Below are 24,551 nucleotides of genomic sequence, written 5' to 3' on the forward strand. Positions count from 1 at the left end.
TACAGAAATATGTTATTCCGAAGTGGCAAAAATGGCAGAAAATGGTTTCAAAAATCTATTCCATAGCATTTCCGTGTACATAGAATCGAATACAAGAAAATCCTATAAAAGTGTCAGCTTTGTTATATTATAACATAATGCTATGTCATTATATGCATGGCTATGTCATGACTATATGGGGACATAACATATATTTCCACTACCAGCGCCATCTATTGTATCAAATCAACAAGGAAATGCCCCATCTTATTATATATGTCTTTGGTAACTACCTTTTAATAATTATACCATAATAACCCTTGAATGATGTTATATAAGAAAACATTTAAAAATCATTTTATTTTTGCAGAAACTTTTTAGTAATTTTTGACAAATGAATGTTAATTAGCGTTAAAGCATCTGTCTGAATACATCTATCAGGCTACAAAGTAACACACATTTCGTCTAATGGCGCCTTATACATGTCATTACAATCTCAACACATGGTCATCGCCGTTGTTAATTTTGCGCAGCACCAATATCTGTTTTTTAACGACGCCAGCCGTAAACGCCATGGTTGTGTTACAGATGTGTTACCGCTTTTTGGTAACCTTGCCAGATGGGTTGTAATTCATAATGCTCTTATCTTTAGTAGGATGTTTGTAAACAAATGCAGTTTTTAGAAGAAATAATTTATCAATTAAAATAACACGATATGGACCAAAGCGCAAGTCAATCGACGGATCGAAAGCAGCGTTATAAATTAATTATCGATGAGCTGCAGACAATAAGTAATTATTCTCATTTTCCCATTTATAATTGCAAAGTTTCGATTAGTTTGATATTTGCTTACAGATAAATGCATTGGAACCCGCGAAGAAAGTGAAACATGTTCAGCCTTGCGAAATATCATAGAACGTAATGATAACATTCACAAAGAGGGTAGCATTGGTGATAAGCTAGAAAATACCAGTGAAGTTGTGCTGGATGCACAAATTCTCAAGAGTACCCATGAGTCAATATCGAAATTATTGCAGGCCAGCTCTGAATTCAATGATGGAATGTATCAGAATGCCATAGTAAGAACAATGACACATACACACTCTCCCACACAAGGGCATTTTCTAGAACTATTGCATATAAATTCCCTTTCCCTTTACAGAGTGCCTTAATATCCCATAATGATGGCGAAAACTGGCAAGATATTACCCGGTTGGCTTTGTTCTGTTCCAAATCGGTGGCCACCAAATCATCTATGCTGGGCGCCGCCGATATCGAGCCCAAAGAACGTATTGTCAAGGAGAGACAACAACGACGGCGGACGGTACTCAGTCAGGAGAAAAAGCCCGAGACGATACAACAATTAAAACGTGGTGATCGTGGTGCGGAAAAAGTTAATATATTACTGAAACAACTTGATGTGATTTTTCGTGCGAATCACCGGCAACCGATACCTTATTACAAGCTAATCATTGATCCTCATGATTTTATGAATACCGTGGAAAATGCATTTCAAATGGCATTCTTGGCCCGTGATGGAAATATTGCCATTGAAAGTAGTGGCAGTGACGGTTTGCCTCATGTCCGTTTGGCTCACAAAGACGAGCTAGATGCCCATCCAGATACATCACAGTCGATATGTTCGCTGAGTATGGATTTGGTGCAGGTAAGGAAAGAATTGGGAAATGCTCCAAACGAAACAAGTTGGAATCTTTTTTAGTTTTAATTACAAGAAAACAAGTAAAATAGTATCAGTCGGTTTTGCCGACAGATATATACCCCCTAGCATTGACTTATGATTATCAAAACTGTTTAACTTTTATGGGGGAGGTTCCAAAGCAGTTGGACAATATTAACCAATTCATATCTGACCTAAGACTGATAAAAATATTACAACGTGCCAGATTTGGACAATATCGACTATTTCCTATACTTTATATGAGATATATGCAAATTTTTGGAAAATGTTGAAATATGCATGAGGTAAAAGATATAGCGCCGGAAGTATTCCGTTTTCATACTTCATCTAATACAGATAAAAATATTGGCATGCACAAAATTTGAAGGAAATCAAACATTTATATCCAATTTTATGCGAAATCATAAATTTCGATAAAACACATATTTATATCAGATTTCTGGTTAAGATAAATATTTAGGTATAGCAAGTTGTAAAGAATCGCCGACTTGTTTCGCAAATTATGACAGACATAAGTATTGAAAATTGTGACCCTTTGTAGGTGAGGTACCAGAAGGGGTTGGCAGCAGTATATCATCTTCACAATCTTGTCTTAGCAAAAATGTTTGTATAAATTTGAGGAGATGGATGGATGGATTCGGATGCTAATTTCGCTTTCTTTGAGCATTTTGTCTTTCAAAACCTTGAACCCTATGTGGGGGAGGTACCAGAAGAAATGGTGCTATATCTAACATCTTTCTAACAGATCTTGTGTTGATGAAAATATTAATGTTCAAAATTTCGACATTTTGTGGGGGAGGTACTTGATGGAGTGGACCGATATTATCCATCTTTGCATCTGACCTAGAACTGACGAAATATCAGGATTTGCAAAAATGGAGCAAAATCGGACTGTCGTTCCTCTTTCTATGCAAAAAAAAAAAATAATTTTTTTTTTTTGAAAATTTCGACCATTTGTGGGGTTGGTACCAGAAGGAGTGGACCGATATATTCCATCATAACAACAGACCTTGGGTTAACATAAATATTCTTATATCACATTTTATGAGACTTGTAATTATTCAAAATTTTGACCATTTGTGGGGGAGGTACTTGATGGAGTGGACCGACATTGTCCATTTTCACACCTGATCTAGCACTGATGCAAATATTAAGATTTGCAAAGTTGGAGCAAAATCGGATTATGGTTTCTCTTTCTGTGCAGAAAATAATTTTTTTGAAAATTTCGACCGATATTACCCATCTCCGAACTCGATCTAAGTTTGACAAAAATATTAGGATGTACCAAGTTTGGACCAAATCAGATACTCCCTTCGAGAGTTATCGTACGCATCAGCCAGCCAGACAGACAGACGGACATCGCTAGATTGAATCCAAATGTTCTGAAACGGATTTGGTCCAAAGAGACCTAGGGTCTAAAACCGTTATTTCGACTAGGCACGTTTTGACCGCATCAAAGATATATACCCTCTGTAGCCATATGGCTGAGGGTATAAAAAGTCTATTTCAAAATTTTTCCGATAATTTTAAATATATTTAAAAAAAAGAGAATTAAAAAATCCGCTTATTAAAAAAATACTCGAATTTAATTTATCTAAATTTTAATTAAAATATCAACGATCTGAAAATTATTTTGAAAGAACCCAATACTATAAAAAAATTATAACGTTTCATATTTTTCTTTTTCAGAGAATGATCGAAATGTACGATATAGAGGAGCCGATGTTAAATATACCAACTGATATCGAGGAGCACAATGAAGATGATGAAAATGATTGATCATATTTGTAGGCATATTCCAAAGCAAAATACACATTCTACAAACCATGACATTTTATAATTCCTTAAAAACAAATGTCATAAAGTTCGCTTTTACAAATTCGACAAGAAGTCTAATGTTACTTACCTACGTACCTTGCTTGTATTGTCCAAATCTTAGTTTTTACAAAAATAAAATAAGAAACACAGAATTGTGTGTGTGTGTAATTTTTTATAATTTTGTCTTATAATTACAATAAGGTTTTTGTTGTTGTTTATTTTACGATAAATAGGCAATAATTTATTTTCAAAATTCCAAATATTTAAAAGTATATATATTTAAGGGCCGAATAATTAGCGTTACGCAAATGGAGTCAAATAAAATCATTTATCTAATCATATTTTAGTGGTCTTAACGGCTTTCCTTTGAATTTTGCCATTCAATTTGTTTTTCTCTCTTTTGTTTTTCTTGTATAATCGGGCTTTAGTATAAAAATATACATTTTAATTTGCATTTTTGAGAATCTGTTTTGTTTGCTTGTTCTATTCTTATTAACACTCTTATCTGTTTTGCATAAATCTCGTTATATATTGTAAAAAAAAAATAAATTTTAAAGGAACAAAATTAACAAAAAAATGCTTGCCTTTTGATGGTACTTTAAAAACCATTTTTGAAATAATTTGTTTTTTATACTTTCTTTAAATGATGATATGAAAACTAACCAACAAGGACGAAAGAAAATACAAAAGTAGACGTAAAAAAACAATAAGAGCTTAATATCGCTTAAGAAGTTGCTGTTTTTTTAATAATAACATTTAATTTAACCCGCCTTCAATTCGTTTATATTCTGCACCCGCCGCTTAGCCCTCTTGACCAAAGTCCTCTGTGAATTTACGCAGCTTTATCAAATCATCTTCATTGACGGTTGGCTTCGTGCGTGACAATGATTTTAACATATCGCGCTGAAATTGAATGGGTTGGGTTAATGTTAGCAAAATCGAGAAAGTGTGTGTGTTAAGGGTATGGATTGTAATTACCATTGTTACAGGTGGTTCGAACAATTTATCACCGGGCACATCTACCCAGCTCATTTCGATGGCTCCATCATCGCCTGGGGAGCAGGGTACCAGCAAGTCGTCACATATGATTTCCTTGTTTGTGGGAGAGGGACCAGTAACACGCTGAAATAGCAAATTCAAAATTTACAATCAACTGATATTTTTTAAAAATCTCTTAAAAATCCTCATAAAGTTGATTTTTATACCCTCAGTCATATGGCTAGAGAGGGTATTTATCATCATTTGCCAAAACGTGCCTCATTGAAATAAAAATTGTAAACCTTAGGTCTCTTTGGACCAAATCCGTTTCCGGACATTTGGAGTCGATCTAACGATGTCCGTCCGTCTGTCCAACCGTCTGTTTGGATGGCTGGTGCGCACAATTACTCTCGAAGAGGGTATCGGATTTGATTCAAACCTGATACATCGTAATATTATTTTCAAACTTAAATCGAGTTCGGAGATATTGCCCATCTCCTCTCGGTCCACTTCTTTTGATACCTCCCACACAAAATGTCCACATTTTCAAATAAAATAATTTACTGCACAGAAAAGGAAAGGATTATCCGATTTTGCTCCAACTTTGCAAATTCTATTATTTGTATCCGTGCTAGGTCAGGTGTGAAATTGGGATATATCGGTTCACTCCTTCTAGTACCTCCCCCACAAAGGGTCAAAATTTTGGATATTCATGAAGCTCATAAAACACGAAATTTACATACGATTCCATTCAGATTTGGCACATCTCAATGTATCTATCAACACAAGATATGTTACAAAGATAGTAGAAATCGGACCATTCCTACTGGTACCTCCCCACAAATGGTTTTAAAATAGTGAATGTTCATGAAGCTCTTAAAACCCGAAATTAACATCCGATTCGATTTAGACTTGGTACATCTCAATATTTCTATCAACACAAGATCTGTTATAAAGATGGGATATATCGGCCCACTCCTTCTGGTACCTCCCCCACAAAGGGTGAAAGTTTTGAATAATAAAAACTATCATAAAATCCGAAATAAGCATCCGGTTCTCTTCAAATTACACACATCGCAATATTTCTATTAACCCAAGATCTGGTGTTAAATTGGGATATATCGGTCCACTCCTTCTGGTACCTCCCCCACAAAGGTTAAAGATTTTCAATATTCATGAAGCTCATAAAACAGAAAATTAACATCCGATTCCATTCAGACTTGGCACATCTCAATATTTTCATAAACTCAAGATCAGTTATAAAGATGGGTGAAATTGGACAATTCTTTCTGGTACCTCCCCCACAAAGGGTCAATGTTTTGAATAATCAAAGCGATCATAAAATCCGAAATAAGCATCCGGTTCTCTTCAAATTGCACACATCACAATAATTTAATTAACCCAAGGTCTGGTGTGAATATGGAATATATCGGCGCACTCCTTCTGGTACCTCCCCCACAAAGGCTCAAACTTTAGAATATCCATGAAGCTCATAAAACACGTAATTAAAATCCGATTCCATTCAAACTTGGCACATCTGAATATTTCCATAAACAAAAGATCTGTTATAAAGATGGTGGAAATTGGACCATTCCTTCTGGTACCTTCCCCACAAAGGTAAAGGTTTTGAATAATCAAAAAGTTCATAAAATCCGAAATAAGCATCTGGTTCTCTTCAAATTACACGCATCGCAATATTTTTATTAACCGAAGAACTGGTGTGAAATTGGGATATATCGGTTTACTATTTCTGGTACGTTCCTCACAAAGGGTCGAAATTTTGAATAATCATGAAGCACTAACAACTCGAAATTAACATCCGATTCCATTCAGATTTGGTATATCTCGACATTTCTATCAACACAAGATCTTTTACAAAGATGGTAGAGATCGGACCATTCCTACTGGTACCTCTCCCACAAAGGGTCAGTGTTTTGAATAATCAAAACGATCATAAAATCCGAAATAAGCATCCAATTCTCTTCAAATTTCACACATCCAAATATTTTTGTTAACGCAATATCTGTTGTGAATATAGTGTACATCTGCCAACCCTTTCTGGTACCTCACCCACAAAGGCTCACAATTTCAATACTTATACAAGGAGCAATATTTACGAAATAATTAAAAATTTACTTTTTTGGAATTCCACTCTTGTGAAATACCTTCTCATGACGTCATGGAGACCATTTCTTGTGGGGTAATTATGGCATAGGATCCACTCGATCACACATATATGTGTGGAGTTGAACTCTTATTTCAATCGACAAACAGCCTTCGTTCGTGCGTATGCAAATGACCCCAAATTGAAACCCAAAGACCAGACAAAGAGACCTTTTTGGTAGAATTGCGGAACAAAAATTTCCACCACAAAATAAACCCTGATTAATGTGTTTCTCTAGAAGATTTTATATCTGGCGGGAACCTAAGTGCCGATCATTTGGTCCCAAAAACGCCACGCAAAACTTCAACAATTCAGAGAATTCTCAAATTATCAATGAAAACAAAACAAATTCCAATACCTTAAAATGTGTTGCTGTTTGTACTTTGCGAACGGGTTCCATAAGGGCATCGCGTACCACAATCGAGATATCGGCACCAGAGTACCTAAAAATCAAAAATTAACGATAACATTAAATAAATCCCCTAAAATAAATCTTACAAACTCACCCATCAGTTTTACCAGCCAATTCGCGTAAATTCTCTTCGGTCAGGACATGTGTTGTATTGCCCAAGTGAATTTTAAACATTACCAAACGGGCATGTGGCTCCGGCAAGGGTATATAGATACGTTTCTCAAAACGACGACGAATAGCCGAATCTAAAACCCATGGAATGTTGGTGGCACCCAACACTAAAATACCATCCGTGTCATTACCGACACCTTGCATTTGTACCAGAAATTCGGTCTTGATGCGACGAACACTGTCATTCTCGTTATCGGAACGTGCCGAACACATTGAATCAATTTCATCGATAAATATAATGGAGGGCTTATGTTGGCGGGCCAATTCGAAGAGGTTCTTTACCAACTTTTCCGATTCGCCCAACCATTTGGACATGAGATCCGAACTAGATACCGAAAAGAATGTGGAATTGTTTGCTTCGGTGGCAACAGCTTTGGCCAAATATGATTTACCGGTACCGGGTGGACCAAAAAGTAAAATACCCTTCCAGGGAATACGTTTGCCCGTAAAGAGATGAGGGAATTTAATGGGTAGAATAACGGCTTCCTTTAAGGCCTCTTTGGCGGCATCTAAGCCGGCAACATCAGACCACTTGACATGTGGTTTTTCAATGACAATGGCACCCTCCAGTTTACTTTGTAGTTTTTTCTTTTCCGGATCATCGCCATCCGAATCACTGTCGCTTTTCTTATCTTTATCATCTCTGAACATAATGAAAGAGAGGAACATTTAATAAATAATAAAAAGGGGCGGAAATGCCAGCATTTACTTACTTGGAACTCGATTCACCCTCCTTGACAGGCTTTTTCTTGCCCTTCTTCAAGTACTCCTTAAGTTTTTCGGCACGATCTAAATATTGCAAACATTTGGCCCGTATAGAATCTTTAGCTTTTTCACCTTGGGCCTCGTCTAGAATACAAAACAATCAAAAAATAACTTCTAAACCCCAATCTTAAATCACTTACATTTGATGGCATGAAGGAAATACTCCACACCATGCTCGTACAGACGCAAAGCCTCAGCATAGTTTTTATTGCGATCCTCTTCGGTCGCTTTAGTCACTAAATCGATGGCCTTCTGTAGTGTTGTACCAGCAGCCATGACCGAACCAACTAAAAATAATTAGAAAAACAAAACACAAATCAATAAACAAACGACACGAAGGAAGTCGAACTCCTCCAGTAGGTTCCTTCACCACCACTCTGGCTTAGGAGTGACATCATAGATTATAATGTTTGTTTTCTGTGTGTTGTGTATGACAGCAAGCATTTGTGTAGGGATACAAATTATGAAAAAAAAAAAAGAATGTTATTCTTCTCTGCGCTTCTCATCAGTGCACAAACAAAAATTGTATGACTAATGCATCCATCACTCGGTAGTAATTTTTTGTGTGTTTCGAAGATAGATGTTTTGAATAATAATTTGTTGCGTTGAAACTGAGAAAATATTCGTTCATAATTTTTGTCATCGTATACGTACTTTAGTTCTACCTCTTTGTATGTTTTAAAAAATTTCACTTGTTTTGTTTTTTACTTCGTTTTTTCCTTATATTTCTATTACTTTTTCGCTTCTTCACCGACAAATTCCAGCTATTCTTCTTTTGCGACACAAAAACAACAATTAGGATTACGAATTGATTGATAGGGGATGTCTAGGTCGTCTTTTGACTAATCGGTTTATCGATTGTTGTCCTTGACAATTAGGGCTTTATAGGTCGGTACTTTAGTGGTAGAGAGAATTAAGCTTGGTACAATCATGACAAAATAAAGGGCTAAGTACATAAGAAGCTTGAAGTTATGGCACGGCCTATTTTGTGACATTTCACAAAGGAATTACAGAGCCGCACTAAAATCCTGCCGTCGTTTTTCTTTATAATTTGACATTAATATGCCTAGCCATGACTTCAAGCTTTTTATGTATTTGCAGCCTTACATTTTTTTCTTATGGTGTCCTTATTTGTCAAAAATATACCCATTTTGTGCATGTGTGTGTATTGCTTTGAATAAAACATACAATAATTTGGAACTATTTCAAATTCGGTTGCAAAATAAATGCATTTTTTTGACGTTAATGGGCAACACATCGTAAAAATAATGATAAAACTGTATTGTCCTACTATTTTAGATTCAATCTTGTGAAATAACAACAAAATTTCAAATTTTATTAAAAATTTAAAAATAAACAAGACCAACTATTGCATATTTATATGACACTAAAAAACTCCAACACATAGATGCATATTTATACCCCCAGCGATATGGCCTGATAGGGTATATATCATTTTATACGGCTAAAACGTGCCTCATCGAATAACGGTCTAGGTCTCTTTGGACCAAATACGTGTCAGGACATTTGGAGTCTATCTATTTGGCACAATAACATGGAGTATCCGATTTGATCCAAACTTGGTACATCGTAATATTATTGTCAAACTTAGATCGAGTTCGGAGATGGGCAATATCGGTCCACTCCTTCTGGCATCTCCCCCACAAAATTTCAAAATTTTCAAAGAAAATAATTAACTGCACAGAAAGAGAAAGGATAATCCTATTTTGCTCCAACTTTGAATATCTTAATATTTGCATTAGTTTTAGGAAAATGGACAATATCGGTCCCATGGAAGAAGAATATAGATAGATGCATCAACGCTTGGGACAATGTTCCCATGTCAAAAGTTTTGATTTTTTTTTTCAAATATAAGTACATTTTTCTATTTTTAGTTTGACAGTTAATTGTCCCAGCAGCCACCATGATCAGTACCTCCCCCACAAAGGCTCAAAATTTTGAATAGCAATCACTACTATAGAATGTGATGTAAGAGTCCCATTGTCTTCAATTTACACACATAACAATATTTTTATTAACCCAAGGTCTGGTGTGAATATGGATTATATCGGTTCATTCCTTCTGGTACCTTCCCCACAAAGGATTAAAATTGTGAATATTCATGAAGTTCATAAAACTTTCCATTCAGACTTGCACATCTGAATATTTCTATTAACACAAGATTTGTTAAAAAGATCGGACTATTCCTTCGGGTACCTACCCCGAAAAGGGTAAAAATTTTGAATAACCAAAACGATCCTAAAATATGAACTAAGCATCCGGCTCTCTTTAAATTACAAAAATCACAATATTTTTTTTAACCTTGTGTGAAGCTGTAGTATATAAAAACATAGATTTTTCAGGTCTAACTGCTAAATCCTGTAAACTGTATACGTATTATCATGGTAGAAGAATACAGGTAGATGCGTCAACGCTTGGGAACATTGATATGTTAAAAATTTTGAAATATTTCTTTAAAAAAAGTAGGTTTGTATATATTTTCCTATATGACGCATTTTTTAACAATTTTTACAAATTTAAGTAATTTTTCATTCAAAAATTTCAATTTCAAAGTAGATTTGTATATATTTTCCTATATGACCCCAATCGGAGGTTGTTATGATACGCATTTTTTTTAACAATTTTTACAAATTTAAATAATTTTTCATTCAAAAATTTCAATTTCAAACTTGGGACGACAGTTCATTGCCCCAGCAGCTGCGTATTACGTCTTAATTAAAATCTCTTTTGGGTAAACATAATGTTACTCTAAAAAATCCCCACTAAATTACTACGCAACTCTATTATTCATGTGCCTTGGCAATCATGTCAACTGTCAAATTGTTTTTATCAAAATATTTATTTCTCACACTGCCTGATGAAAGGGTTCTTTTTCTGATTTATTTTATTCGTTGAGTTGAGTTCAGGTAGTTTGTTTTAAATTACATTAAAATATCATAGAGTGCATAGTGCATTTTCTGATTCAATTAATAAACATTGCAATTTAAGGCATTCTTTAATTGCAAAATATTGAGAAAATCCAACAAGTGTTAAATTTGGGGTGGAAAACATAGCCGTAATTGTGAAATTTTTACGGGAGCGATAATGTGAGTAGAGCGTTTTGTTGGTTGGTTTCAACAACAAAAACAATGAAAATTTATTAAACAAACATTTGGTTAAATACGTACGTACATATGTAGTTAAATATGAAAGTGCTAAATCATGACAATTAACATTTTTTAATCGCTGTTAAATTAGCACACTTCACAACCCCCTCGGTCGTGTGAAAGGGGTTAGGTTATAAAACTAGGTGCTGCAAGGACGGTAACTACAACAGTAACTATTTTTTTTTAATTTGTAACGTTAGAGGAAACACCATTAATTAACCAACATGGCTGAACATCCCACAACACTGGAAGAATGCATTGCATTGCCACTGAAGGAACCGGAATTGTTGGAGGTCACAGAAAAGGCCAAAGATTGGGCCATAATGCATGGTGCTGCCATGAGATCTAAAACTAATTTTAGTCCTGACTCATTGAATGTAAGTTTGAAATGTAATTTTTTCGTTATTCCATTTTGAGTCATTTGAAAAAATCCCAATTTTTTACAGTTTGCTCCATTCTTATTGACACCATCATCTTTTCCCCGCAAAGAATTCGAAAAAGCTGTGGCTTTGCAAACAATTATTAATCGTCTGATGCACAATGTGGCTCATGATGAAGAGTTCCTAACAACAACACTGGCCGAAACCATTAAAGTTGATGAATTCACAGCGAATTTGTTTAATGTCTACAAAAAGGTTTTGGCAAGTGGTTTTGGACAGGTAAGTGGATTTGGTTTTGTTTTGTTGCAATTAATTTCCATAATTAATACGTTTTTCAAACACTTTTGTTAAATTTACCAACGAAATTATTTTCGAAACCATCCATAAGCGTACAGGATAAGTTTCCATTTGTCATACAACATCGTATCTAACATTTGTCATTTCGTGGTGATTTTTTTGTGGACAATTTATTTTGGAATATATTTTTAAACAAAAATTCCGGAGGCTTATTTCTTTAAAGTGGTTGGTGGCATGGTAGTTAGAAACGATTCAATATTAAATTCAATTCAATATTAGATCATGGTATTTAAAAGTTAATTTTTCATTGATATTATTTCATAGTTCATCTGATCAATGATTCTTGAATTTCTCTAAGACCGACTAACCAATAAACCTGGATTTTTGAACAAAATAGGGTGAGATGAAAAAACTGCAATCAACTTCAGACTGTTGTCATTTCTAAGCCACTTGTCTTTTGTGTCTCGTACCATCGCTCGTTACCGTGATACTGGTAGCGTAGCCCGACTTCAAGGAAGTGGACGGAAGAAAACAACAACATCAGCAGAAAAGGTTCGGAAAGCAACGAAGCGACTTGATCGAAATCCGCGGCGTCAGTGGCCGAAAAATAGCTCGTGAGCTGAGCATATCGCTATATTCCATTCGGAAAAAATTGAAAAATGAGCTCGGGTTAAAGCCGTTGAAATTCCAAAAAGTGCAAGAACTTACACCGTCGCAACAGAAAGATAATAGACTCAAAAGAGCTAAAGAGTTGCTTCGCTTGACCGAAAGTGGTGAACTGCCAAATTTAGTCTTCTCTCTCTCTCCGATGAGAAAACATTCGTTGTCCAGCAGTTTGTAAACAAACAAAATGATGGTGTTTACTTGCCAAAGAGGTCAGCTGAAAATGTGCACCTTCGGTTGGCCACCAGAACTCAAGCGCCGGCCATGGTGGTGGTGTGGGCCGCCATAACAGCCGATGGTCGCTCTGCGCTCGTATTAATCGATCGTTTCATCAAAATAAATGCCGAATATTATGCGGCGAAAATATTCTGGAGGGTGTATTAAAGCCCTGGGGACAAACATTTTGGGCGCAGTCCTTGGACATTCCAACAGGACATAGCACCATTGCACTCAGCACGCGCCACCCAAGAATGGTTACAAAATGAGATTCCTCGCTTCATTTCCAGCGCACAATGACCACCAAAATCTCCAGATCCCAATCCGTTGGACTATTTTGTCTGGGGTATTTTGGAAAGCAAGGTTGGCACTAAAAAATACCAAAGTGTCGATCACCTCAAGCAATCTCTTCCCCTAGAATGGACCAAATATCGCAGGGCAATATTCGGGCAGCGTGTGACGGTTTCATTGGCCTTTTGAAGGCCATAATTCGTGCCAAAGCTGACCAATTTAAACCATTGACCATCTAAACTTATTCCAAAACTTGTGCAATTTCCGATATTTTTTGGCTCTCATTCAGTAAAATTAAAAAAAAAAAATGTAAAAATGATGGCGTATGGCTTTGTTGCAGTTTTCTTCTCACCCTGTATGTTTTCATGAATCATCTGACCAATAACCGGGGATTTTTAAGTAATATTTTCTATCTGACAAATAAATATGAATTATAAAATACATTTTTGTAATGACCACCAAACCAAAAAAATGGGGATTTTTAAATAATATTTCATCATGGACCATCTGACCAATAAACATGGATTTTAAAATAAAACTTTTTGATAGACCATTTTTTGATTGGATTTTCAAACGATGGTCTTTCTAACTATATGGACCATCTAATTAACAATGGCGAAATTTTGAAATAAAATTTTTCATGGATCATCTGGCCTCTAGGCTAGGTCTTTTTGAATTCATCAGAGGAGTTTCATAGAAGTTTTAGGTAACACTGTTTCATTGACCATCAGTTTTCTATTTTTTTCTAATTATTTGATTGCAATATCTGATTTAAAATGGCGGAATTTTAAAATAATTTTTTTTTCATGGATTATCTGGCCTCTAATTAAGGCTGTTTAGAGTCATCAGAGGTGTTAATCATTGAAGTTTTAGATAACAATATTTCATTGACTATCAGTTTTTTAATCGTGGAACTCATTTCTAATTAAAACGCCTGGAACTGCTGGAGCTCATCTAGGTACTCTAAATAAATTCAAAAAATTTCTCTTTCATTATAATTTTGAATATCCTGTAACATTTTCATATGTAACCCATCCAATATTTGTCTTATATTTTAATATTCCCCACTCCATAGCACTAGTAATAACAATCTTTTATTAATTATTCCATAATTTCTTCATTTATTTACGTTTAATTTTCTTTATTTATTTTCTTTTTTCACATTTCCTACCTTTTTCGCAAAAAAAATCAATCATGAAACTAAACGAAAAAAAAACAAAATAAAAAAAACGTAGCGCATATCGTTGGGTATTTTACGAAGTGATTTGATGTTGGAATCGAGCTGTAAAGACTTATTAAATGAAAATGGAAGCAATAAAGAAGAGAATGAAAAACCCTGTGCCTACTGTTGCTGGAAACAAGTTGAAATTAATACAATCGCATCTGGTTTTGGTCATTTAGGACCGGCCAGCAAAGCCATACAAAGGTGCAATTAATATATATATTTATTATGATTATTATTGTTATAACATTAGTTACTAAAACAACAATAATTTGTATTTAGTTTGCTTTGTTGGAAAATATTTACAGCAGTGGAACACGGTTGTAGTGAATATGAGAAGAAAAGAATATTTGGATTTTTTAATAATGAATCAATTTGGAAATGTGGGATGTATATAGAAAGAGAGTGAGAGAGAGAGGGAAATTGAAAGAGAGAGAACGAATTTAACGGTTTTCGTTTTTTTATATTTGTAGACGATAGCGGATTTTTAAAAAGATTTTTTATAACTATTTTTTATTTTAATTTTTTCTTTAAATATTTTTTTGAAGTTTTTCGATTTTTTAATGATATTTTTAAATAATCGTGAACTTAAAAAAAATTAAATGATAAAAAATAAAAAATATTTTTTATATTATCGTGGACTTAAAACTCTTTTTAGTGATCGTGGATTTTCCATAATATTGTTTAAACGATAGTGATTTTTTTAAATAGTTTTTAATTGATCGTGGATTTTTTAAAAATTTTAACCATGATCGTGGATTTTTTAAAATAATTTTTAATTCATTGTGGATTTTTTTAAAATATTTTTTAATTGATCGTGGATTTTTTAATATATTTTTTAATTAATCGTGCGCTTTTTAAAAATATTTATTAAATGATTGTGAATTTCTTTAAAAATATTTTTCAAATGATCGTGTTGTTTTAAATTTATTTTTAATGATTATGGATTTTTTAAAAATATTTATTAAATGATTGTGAATTTCTTTAAAAATATTTTTCAAATGATCGTGTTGTTTTAAATTTATTTTTAATGATTATGGATTTTTTAAATATATTTTTTTGATGATCGTGGATTTTTTAAAAATATTTTTTTGAAGATCGTGGATTTTTTAAAAATATTTTTTTGATGATTGTGGATTTTTTAAATGAATTTGAAATTTTAAAAATATTTTTTTGATGATCGTGGATTTTTTAAATGAATTTAAAATTTTAAAAATATTTTTTTGATGATCGTGGATTTTTTAAATGAATTTGAAATTTTAAAAATATTTTTTGATGATCGTGGATTTTTTAAATGAATTTAAAATTTTAAAAATATTTTTTTGATGATCGTGGATTTTTTAAATGAATTTGAAATTTTAAAAATATTTTTTTAAAAGATTTAAATTTTTTATAATATTTTTTAAATGATTTTGAATTTTTGAAAAAGATTTTTTTAAATGAATTTGAATTTTTTAAAAATATTTTTATTATTAAATTATTGATCGAGGATTTTTTTAAAATATTTTTTTTTTGAATTATCGTGATTTTTGTTTGATATTTTTTAAATTATCGTATATTTTTGAAAAAATATTTTTTAAATTGTAATTTTTTTATATATTTTTTTTTATTTGTTGTGAATTTTTGTTAAAAATATTTTTTAAATGTGGGTTAAAAAAATTATTGATCGTAGATTTTTTGAAAAAAATTTTTTAAATGATTTTTTTAAAATATTTTCGTGATTTTTTTTTAAATATTTTTTAAATTATCGTATATTTTTTGAATATTTTTTTTTTAAATTGTAGTGATTTTTTTAATATTTTTTTTAATTGCAGTGAATTTTTGTTTAAAATTGTTTTTAAATGATATAGATCGTGGATTTTTTAAAAATATTTTTAAATGATTCTATTTTTTTAATATTTTTTTAAACGAATGTTTAAAAATATTTTTTTGCATATATTTTTTACATGATTGCGGATTTTCATTTTTTTTTTAATTTTCGTGATTTTTTTAAAAAATATTTTTTTATTTCAAGTATCGTAATTTTCTTTTTTTAGTATTGTTTGAAAATATTTTTTACTTGATTGTGGGTTTAAAAAGAAATAAATTAAAAAAAATAATAGATTATATTTAATTTTTTTATACCATCAGCCATATGGCTACAGAGGGTATATATCATTTGATACGGTCAAAACGTGCCTAGTCGAAATATCGGTTTTAGACCTTAGGTCTCTTTGGAACAAATCCATTTAAGGACATTTGGAGTCGATCTAGCAATGGCCGTCCGTCTGTCTGTCTAGCTGGTGCGCGCGATAACGAAGGGAATATCCGATCCGATTTCGTCTAAACTTGGTATATCTTATTTATTTTTGTCAAGCTGAGATTGAGATGGGCAATATTGGTCCACTTCTTCTGGTGCCTCCTCCACAAAAGATCGAAATTTTCAATAAATAGAAAGGATCATACAATTTAGTACAAACTTTGCAAATCCTAATATTTGAATCAGTGCTAGGACAGATGCGAAAATGTACAATAACTCAAGTACGTCCCTCACAAAGGGTCAACATTTTGAAAAGTTACTACTCTTATAGAATGTGATGTAAGAGTCCGATTGTCTTCAAATGTAACACATCCCAATATTTATATTAACGCAAGATCTGGTGTTAAGATGGAATATAGGGGTCCACTCCTGCTGGTACTTCCCCCACAAAAGTTCGAAATTTTGAATATCCATTAAGCTCGGTAGATATCGGACCATTTCCTCTGGCACCTCCCCCACAAAGTGTCAACGTTTTGAATAACCAAAACGGTTATAAAATCCGAAATAAGCTTCCAGTTCTCTTCAAATCAGACATATCACAATATTTTTATTAGTCCAAGGTCTGGTGTAAAGAATGTGTATATCGGTCTACTCCTTCTGGTACCTCCCCCACAAAGGGTCAACATTTTTAATATCCATGAAGATCATAAAACGCGAAATGAACATCCGATTCCATTCAGACTTGGTACATCTCAATATTTTCATCAACACAAGATCTGTTATAAAGATGGTAGAGATCGGTCCATTCCTTCTGGTACCTTCACCACAAAGGGTCAACATTTTGAATAACCAAAACGTTCATAAAACCGGAAACAAGCATCCGGTTCTCTTCAAAGTTCACACATCCAAACATTTTAGCTAACGCAAAATCTAATGATAGTTATCTGCCAATCCGTTCTGGTACCTTAACCACAAAGGATCACAATTTCCAATACTTATATATGTCATAACTTGAGAAACAAGTCGGCGATTCTATACAACTTGCTGTAAATAAATAGCCAGAAATATGATATAAATATGTAATTAATCGGAATTTATGATTTCGTATAAAAATGGATACAAATGTTCGATTTCCTTTAAATTTTGCACGTACCAATATTTTTATATTTATTAGATGAAGTATGAAAATAGAGTACTTCGGTCCGCTATGTTTGGATATAAAGAATAAGGAGTACTCGATGTGGTCCAAATCTAGCACGTTGTAATATTCAAATCAGTCTTATCAATATTGGCCAACTGCTTCGGAACCTCCCCCATAAAGGATCAACAGTTTGAATAATAATAACTCAAGTTTGTGGGTATACATCTGTCGGAAAACCCGACTGATACTATTTCACTTGTTAAAAATATTTTTTAAATGATCGTGGGATTAAAAAATTATTGATCGTGGATTTTTTAAAAATATTTTTTAAATGATTGTTCGAAAATATTTTTTAGATGACTGTGGATTTTTTAAAATTCTATTTTTAAATTAGGTGATTTTTTTAATTTTTTTTTAATAAACTTGTATTTTTATACCCTCAGCCATATGGCTACAGAGGGTATATATCATTTGATACGGTCAAAACGTGCCTAGTCGAAATAACGGTTTTAGACCCTAGGTCTCTTTGGACCAAATCCGTTTCAGAACATATGGAGTCGATCTAGAGATGTCCGTCCGTCCGTCCGTCCGTCCGTCCGTCCGTCTGTCTGTCTGTCTGTCTGGCTGGCTGGTGCGCACGATAACTCTCCAAGGGAGGATCCGATTTGGTCCAAACTTGGTACATCGTAATATCTTTGTCATACTTAGATCGAGTTCGGAGATGGGCAATATCGGTCCACTCCTTCTGGTACCTCCCCCACAAAAAGTTGGAATTTGCAAAAAAATTATTCTTTGCACAGAAAGAGAAAGGATAATCCGATTTTGCTCCAACTTTGCAAATCCTAATATTTGCGGCAGTACTCGATCAGGTGTGAAAATGGACAATATCGGTCCACTACATCAAGTACCTCCCCCACAAATGGTCAAAATTTTGAATAATTACAACTCTCATAAAATGTGATGTACGAGTCCGATTGTCTTCAAATTTCACACATCCCAATATTTATATTAAACCAAGGTCTGGTGTTAAGATGGAATATATCCGTCCACTCCTTTTGGTACCTCCCCCACAAATGGTCGAAATTTTCAAAAAATACATATTTTTTGCACAGAAAGAGAAACGATGATCCGATTTTGCTCCAAATTTGCAAGTCGTAATATTTGCATCAGTGCTAGGTCTGGTACGAAAATGGACGACATTGGTTCACTCCTTCAAGTACCTCCCCCACAAATGGTCAAAATTTTGAATAATTACAACTCTCATAAAATGTGATGTAAGAGTCCGATTGTCTTCAAATTTCACACATCCCAATCATTTTATTAGTCCAAGGTCTGGTGTAAAGATGGAGTATATCGGTCCACTTCTTCTGGTACCTCCCCCACAAATGGTCGAAATTTTAAAAATATATATTTTCTGCACAGAAAGGTAAGCAATAATATAATTTAAGACATAACGCTCAAAGAAAGCGAAATAAGGATCCAACTCTCTTCAAATTTCACACATACAAGCATTTTTGCTAACACCAGATCTGTTGTGAAGATGCTATATATCTGCGAACACATGCTGGTACCTCACCCACAAAGGGACACAATTTTCAATATTTTTATCTGCCATAAATTGCGAAACAACTCAGCGATTCTTTACAGTTGATTTATCCATCTGCTATTATAATATTTATATCGTATTTATTTAGGTCCGATACGAAATGAACAATATTGACCCATTCTTTCAAAACCCACTCCATAGAGGGTGAAGAGGGCTGAGGGTATACATCTGTCGGCAAAACCGACCGATACTTTTTTACTTGTTTAAATAGTTTTTTATGATTGTTCGAAAATATTTTTTACATGATTGTGAATTTACTAAACATTAAATTAAAAAAAAAAATAATAATATTAATTTAAATTAAAATTAAAAAAAAAGATTTTTTGAAGGACAGGATTTTTTAAGAATATTTTTAAGGAGCAGTGGTCAAGGGTTAATGTATATTCCTTTTTCTTATACATAATTGTTAATCTCAAAATTGTTACACAAAAAAATTCCTACAACCATGTTCAACTGTAAAATAATATATTATCTATTGGCTTATAATTCTATTAATTATTTTTGTATGTTTTCAAGTATTTAAAATATTGCTTTGTTGTTAGAGAATGCTTGTTTGAAATATTTGCTGCTTTTTTTTAAATAGTCTTCCGAGTATTTGAAAATTGATTGCATGATTGCGTTTAATAAGTGTTTTAAATTATTTACTTATTATTTTTGGCATACAGTTGGGCCAGGGATTCTTTTTCGCAGTGTAGATGATTTTTTTTATTACTGTGTTTCTGGCGGTTTTCAAAACTCTGAATAAATTGAGCCCACATAAAATTTTTTTCATATCAAATGACTTCTCTATTCCATTTCGAAGTTCCAAACTGTCACGCACCCACACACACACAACAGTCATCAATCAATCATTTGGTCTTAAGATTATTTCCTTTCTATTTTTAAATGACTTGGAATGCGATTTCATTTTTTTGGGTATATCTTTCCTTGTGTGGAATAGCTGTTAATCTCGTCATTTATTATTTTCAATGTTTGTTTCTTTTTTTTATGTTTTTGTTCTTTTTTTCTCTCTCGTTTCAATGGTACAATTACAGGACTTATCCCTGGGTATATTACGTTCCGACTATTTGGCTCACATCTTCGAAGGCAATGCCATAAAACAAGTTGAAATCAACACAATTGCCTCCAGTTTTGGTGGCATTTCGACACACATGTTGCCTCTGCAGAGGTATTTCCCAAAAACTTTTCCTTTTTTTCAAATTTAATATTATTTGCATAAGTAGCTCAAATTTTCTTCTTCTACGCAATACATGCCGTTGTCTTTTGTAAATATCATTTCATTTTTTTTTTATTTTTTTGTTAAAATGCGAAAAGGAATGGCATCTCTGTTAATGTAGTTGTAGTTGCAATTGTTTTTTTTTTTTTTTAATTTTTAGTTGCAATCTTTTATTGGTTTGTAAAATACAAAATATTGTGTAAATTTGTAATATTTATGTTTTTTGTAGTTTGTAATATATGTTAGTGTATGGTTGTTTAAATAGTTGTTATGTAGTTGCCAAAAAGAAAGTCCTTTTCCAATTCCAAATTGAAATCCAAAGGAATTTTATTGGCATTGGCTTTCGTTTTGGTATTTTAAAATAAAAAATATTTTTCTAATAAATTTCTATTTTCGATTTATTCATACCTCTAGCTTTGTCTTGACCGAACTGGACCAAGCGGAAAAATTGAAAAATGTAAGCTGTTTTTAATTAATTTTTGTTTTATTAAATATTTATTTAAAAATATCTTTTTTTCAGATGCCCGATAACCAGGCCCTGGCTGGCATTTGTGGTGGCATGATTCGTGCTTGGGAAATCTATAATAATCCAAAGGCCGTCATTATGTTCATTGTGGAAGATGTCACCTATAACATATGCGATCAGGTAAGGTAACTTTTTACAAAAACTACCCGTATTATATCAGAAGAGATGGGGGTCTTCTTTAGGAGACAACTAGACTTTTTTTTGAAAAAATCTATTTGGCAGAAGGGTGCACAGTAGGACGATTGAGTTTGTGGTATGCCTTGAGAGAAACTGTCATTACTGCCATACTTAATTTAATTCACAGCTACCAAAACTTCCCGAATCGGAATGTATAAACGCATTTCAAAGTTATAGCTTTGCTTTTCAACTAGTTTTTTTACAAGAGATTAACAGAACTTCTTTAGAACAAGTAAAATAGTAGCAGTCGGTTTTGCCGAAAGATGTATACCCCCAGTCTTGAGTTATAATTTCTGAGTTTCAGATTTTTGGTTAAGAGACATATTTAGATAAAGCAGTTATGACAGATAGAAGAATTGACAATTCTGACTTCTTCTAGGTTAGGTACCAGAAGGTGTTCGCAGATATATATCATCTTCGCAACAGATCCTGCGTTAGCAAAAATATTTGGATGTGTGAAATTTGAAGAGAGTTGATTTCTTTGAGCGTTTTGTTTTTCCTATGTGGTGGAGGTACCAGAAGGAATGGTCCGATCTCCACCATCTCTATAGCAGATCTTGCGTTAATAAAAATACTGAGATGTGACAAGTCTGAATGGAATGGACGTTCATTTTCGCGTTTTATGAGCTTCATGGATACCCAAAATTTTGACCCTTTGTGGACCGATATATCCCATCTTCACACCAGATCTTGGGTTAATTAAATTATTATGATGAGTGCAATTTGAAAAGAACCGGATGCTGATTTCGGATTTTATGATCGTTTTTTTGTCATTCAAAACTTTGACCCTTTGTGGGGGAGGTACCAGAAGGAATGGTCTGATCTCTACCATCTCAATAACAGATCTTGTGTTGATGAAAATATTGAGATGTACCAAATCTGAATAAGATCGGATATTAATTTCCCGTTTTATGAGCTTCATGGATTTTCAAAATTTGGAACCTTTGTGTGGAAGGTACCAGAAGGAGTCAACCGATATATCCCATCTTCACACCAGACCTTGAGTTAATAAAAATATTCTAATGTGTGAAATATGAAGAGAAGCAAATACTTGTTTCGGATTTTATAATCGTTTTTTATTCAAAACTTTGACCCTTTGTGTGGGAGGTATCGGAAGGAAAGGTATGATCTTTAACATTTCAATAACAGATCTTGTGTTGATGAAAATATTGAGATGTGCCAAGTCTAAATAAAATTGGATATTAATTTTCGCGTTTGATGAGCTTCATGAATATTCAAAATTTTGACCCTTTGTGGGGGAAGTACTGAATGGAGTGAACCGATATTGACCATTTTCGCACCTGACCTAGAACTGATGCAAATATTCGGATTTGCAAAGTTGGAGCAAAATCGGATTATCCTTTCTCTTTCGGTGCAGTAAATTATTTTCTTTGAAAAATGTTGACATTTTGTGGGGGAGGTAACAGAAGGAGTGGGCCGATATTGTCCATCTCCGAACTTGATCTAAGTTTGATAATAACATTACGATGTACCAAGTTTGAATCAAATCGGATACTCTCTTCGAGAGTTATCGTGAGCACCATCCAGCCAGACAGACGGACGGGCGGACATCGCTAGATCGACTCCAAATGTCCTGAAACGGATTTGGTCAAAAGAGACCTAGGGTCTAAAACCGTTATTTCGATGAGGCACGTTTTAGCCGTATCAAATGATATATGCCCTCTCTAGCCAAATGGCTGAGGGTATAAAAACTGGCCCTTCGCCACTTTATAGGTGAATAAAATAAAATAAAAATAAATTTCTTACCTTAATCCTTAACTGACAATTATAAACTTCTCGAAAAATTAAAATCGCATCTGAAAGGTAAATCATAGCTTCCCAACTGGTTTCCTTGGAATTTATTAGCTGGTCTTCTTTTGGAAAGTGATTGACAAAGTTATAGTGGGCCAGATAGTCTTCACAAAGATAAGTAGAACGTCTTCTTTTGAATGTAATTAATTCATTTTAGACCAGTAGACCTGTACCTGCTAAGCCTCTTCAAGAACTCTTTTTGGTCTATTAATGAAAAAAACTATCGATCTTTAAATATAAATCTCATTTTAACCCTCATTTCTATTTTTTTTTGTAGCGCTTCCATGAGTTTTATATTCGTGAAAAATATCCACACATCAAAGTTATACGTCGGACGCTTACCGAGGTTCATGATACTGGAAAACTTGGCCTGGCCAAGGAATTGCTTATGTAAGTAATGCTTGGCATTTTCTTTGCCATAATAAGCCAACAAATTGTTTCCATTTATATAGAGGAGATCTGGAGGTAGCTGTAATTTATTTCCGTGCCGGCTATGAACCTGGCCACTATCATTCGCACAATGAATGGGATGCCCGTTACTTAATGGAAAGTTCCACGGCCATTAAATGCCCCTCAATACATTACCATTTGGCGGGAACGAAAAAGGTGCAACAGGCGCTGGCCCAACCCGAAATGTTGGAAAGGTTTATAAGTGATCCAGAGGAAATCAAGGCAATTGGTAAAATATTTACGGGTCTCTATTCATTGGATGACAATGATGTGGGAAATAAAACCTTTGAAATGGCTCTCAAAGAACCGGAACGCTTTGTTCTGAAACCTCAGCGGGAGGGTGGTGGCAATAATGTTTATGGCTTGGATATACCGGATGCGTTGAGGGTAAGGGATTATTTTTTTAAGATATTTTTGAAAAAATATTTAATACCTGATTCTCTAATAGAAAATGTCTCGCGTTGAACGTTCCGCCTGGATTCTAATGGACTTGATTAAACCACCCATATCCAAGGGCTATATGGTCAGACCTGGCGGTACAATGCCTCCTCCCCTGGTTGAAGTCGTCTCGGAATTGGGTATTTTTGGTGTGGTCATTGGTGATGTGGATAATATCATCTGTAATTATCAAGCTGGCCATATGTTGCGCACCAAAGTTGCCACGGCCAATGAAGGTGGTGTTGCCGCTGGCCTCGGTGCCCTGGACAGTCCGTATTTGGTTGATTGATAATTCCATTTTATTACTTTCTATTTTTTGTTATATTTTTTATAAATAATCAATTATTTTTGTAAAATTCTTTTATAGTAAGAAGAAGAAAAATACGAAATATATATAATGCTCTAAGCCAAGAAGTTTGTTGGAGATGTTAGAAAGTTAGTGTTGTGGCAAGACTGAATAGCTAGTCTATTGTTGCTATCCAAGCCAAGTCTCCTTTATAGATTTTATATCATCTGAAATCCAATTTAATTTTAAGACGAAACTGCATAGCTATTCTATTGCTCCCCTAGCTCGGTCTGGATGTAAAGTTGCAGATACAATTAAGGTTTTTTCACTGGCCTAAGTCCTCGCTGTCTTCTTCGCGAAAAAACAAAGGAGTCTTAGGTTAACTTAGTTCAATTTTGGCTTATAATTTATACTGGTTCACCCTACAATCCTTTGTTC

General features: G+C 33.7%; 3 protein-coding genes across 6 annotated transcripts; 2 read left to right on the forward strand and 1 right to left on the reverse strand.

Annotated features, from left to right (window-relative positions):
• The first annotated feature begins 605 nt into the window (after positions 1-605).
• On the forward strand, positions 606-3,648 carry LOC101890913 (EP300-interacting inhibitor of differentiation 3). Its single transcript, XM_059121854.1, has 4 exons — positions 606-770; positions 835-1,058; positions 1,142-1,645; positions 3,368-3,648. The coding sequence occupies exons 1-4, from the start codon at positions 695-697 to the stop codon at positions 3,455-3,457; spliced, it is 894 nt and encodes a 297-aa protein (XP_058977837.1). The 5' UTR covers positions 606-694; the 3' UTR covers positions 3,458-3,648.
• A 628-nt stretch (positions 3,649-4,276) lies between these two features.
• LOC101887654 (vacuolar protein sorting-associated protein 4) lies at positions 4,277-8,828 on the reverse strand. 2 transcript variants are annotated; one of them, XM_059121853.1, is made up of 7 exons: positions 8,722-8,828; positions 8,127-8,273; positions 7,935-8,070; positions 7,145-7,864; positions 6,997-7,081; positions 4,475-4,618; positions 4,277-4,399 (listed from the first exon to the last, which is right to left on the reverse strand). In XM_059121853.1, the coding sequence occupies exons 2-7, from the start codon at positions 8,260-8,262 to the stop codon at positions 4,298-4,300; spliced, it is 1,323 nt and encodes a 440-aa protein (XP_058977836.1). In that variant the 5' UTR covers positions 8,263-8,273; positions 8,722-8,828; the 3' UTR covers positions 4,277-4,297. The 2 variants fall into 2 exon arrangements, with proteins under 2 accessions (XP_058977836.1, XP_058977835.1); XM_059121852.1 differs by having other exon boundaries at positions 8,641-8,798.
• Positions 8,829-10,834: 2,006 nt separating this feature from the next.
• LOC101899488 (glutathione synthetase) lies at positions 10,835-24,233 on the forward strand. Of its 3 annotated transcripts, XM_059121855.1 has the most exons (10): positions 10,835-11,093; positions 11,245-11,310; positions 11,354-11,530; positions 11,600-11,812; positions 14,236-14,426; positions 20,839-20,881; positions 20,945-21,070; positions 23,217-23,329; positions 23,392-23,776; positions 23,838-24,233. In XM_059121855.1, the coding sequence occupies exons 3-10, from the start codon at positions 11,378-11,380 to the stop codon at positions 24,114-24,116; spliced, it is 1,503 nt and encodes a 500-aa protein (XP_058977838.1). In that variant the 5' UTR covers positions 10,835-11,093; positions 11,245-11,310; positions 11,354-11,377; the 3' UTR covers positions 24,117-24,233. The 3 variants fall into 3 exon arrangements, with proteins under 3 accessions (XP_058977838.1, XP_011293965.1, XP_005187000.1); XM_011295663.3 differs by lacking the exon at positions 11,245-11,310; XM_005186943.4 differs by lacking the exons at positions 11,245-11,310; positions 14,236-14,426 and adding an exon at positions 20,243-20,376.
• Positions 24,234-24,551: the final 318 nt, after the last annotated feature.

Source organism: Musca domestica, unplaced genomic scaffold (assembly GCF_030504385.1).
Source record: "Musca domestica strain aabys unplaced genomic scaffold, Musca_domestica.polishedcontigs.V.1.1 2, whole genome shotgun sequence".
Taxonomy (NCBI): domain Eukaryota; kingdom Metazoa; phylum Arthropoda; class Insecta; order Diptera; family Muscidae; genus Musca; species Musca domestica.

Bases quoted from the DNA above. Each gene is read 5' to 3' on its own strand.
- LOC101890913 (XM_059121854.1), top strand. From the start codon at position 695: ATGGACCAAAGCGCAAGTCAATCGACGGATCGAAAGCAGCGTTATAAA. The intron at 1,059-1,141 runs GTAAGAACAATG...TTCCCTTTACAG, and splicing joins GAATGTATCAGAATGCCATA to AGTGCCTTAATATCCCATAA. The intron at 1,646-3,367 runs GTAAGGAAAGAA...TTTCTTTTTCAG, and splicing joins TGAGTATGGATTTGGTGCAG to AGAATGATCGAAATGTACGA.
- LOC101887654 (XM_059121853.1), bottom strand. From the start codon at position 8,262: ATGGCTGCTGGTACAACACTACAGAAGGCCATCGATTTAGTGACTAAA. The intron at 8,071-8,126 runs GTAAGTGATTTA...TTTGTATTCTAG, and splicing joins TTTCCTTCATGCCATCAAAT to ACGAGGCCCAAGGTGAAAAA. The intron at 7,865-7,934 runs GTAAGTAAATGC...CATTATGTTCAG, and splicing joins GAGGGTGAATCGAGTTCCAA to AGATGATAAAGATAAGAAAA.
- LOC101899488 (XM_059121855.1), top strand. From the start codon at position 11,378: ATGGCTGAACATCCCACAACACTGGAAGAATGCATTGCATTGCCACTG. The intron at 11,813-14,235 runs GTAAGTGGATTT...AAAAAAACGTAG, and splicing joins TGGCAAGTGGTTTTGGACAG to CGCATATCGTTGGGTATTTT. The intron at 20,882-20,944 runs GTAAGCTGTTTT...TCTTTTTTTCAG, and splicing joins AAGCGGAAAAATTGAAAAAT to ATGCCCGATAACCAGGCCCT.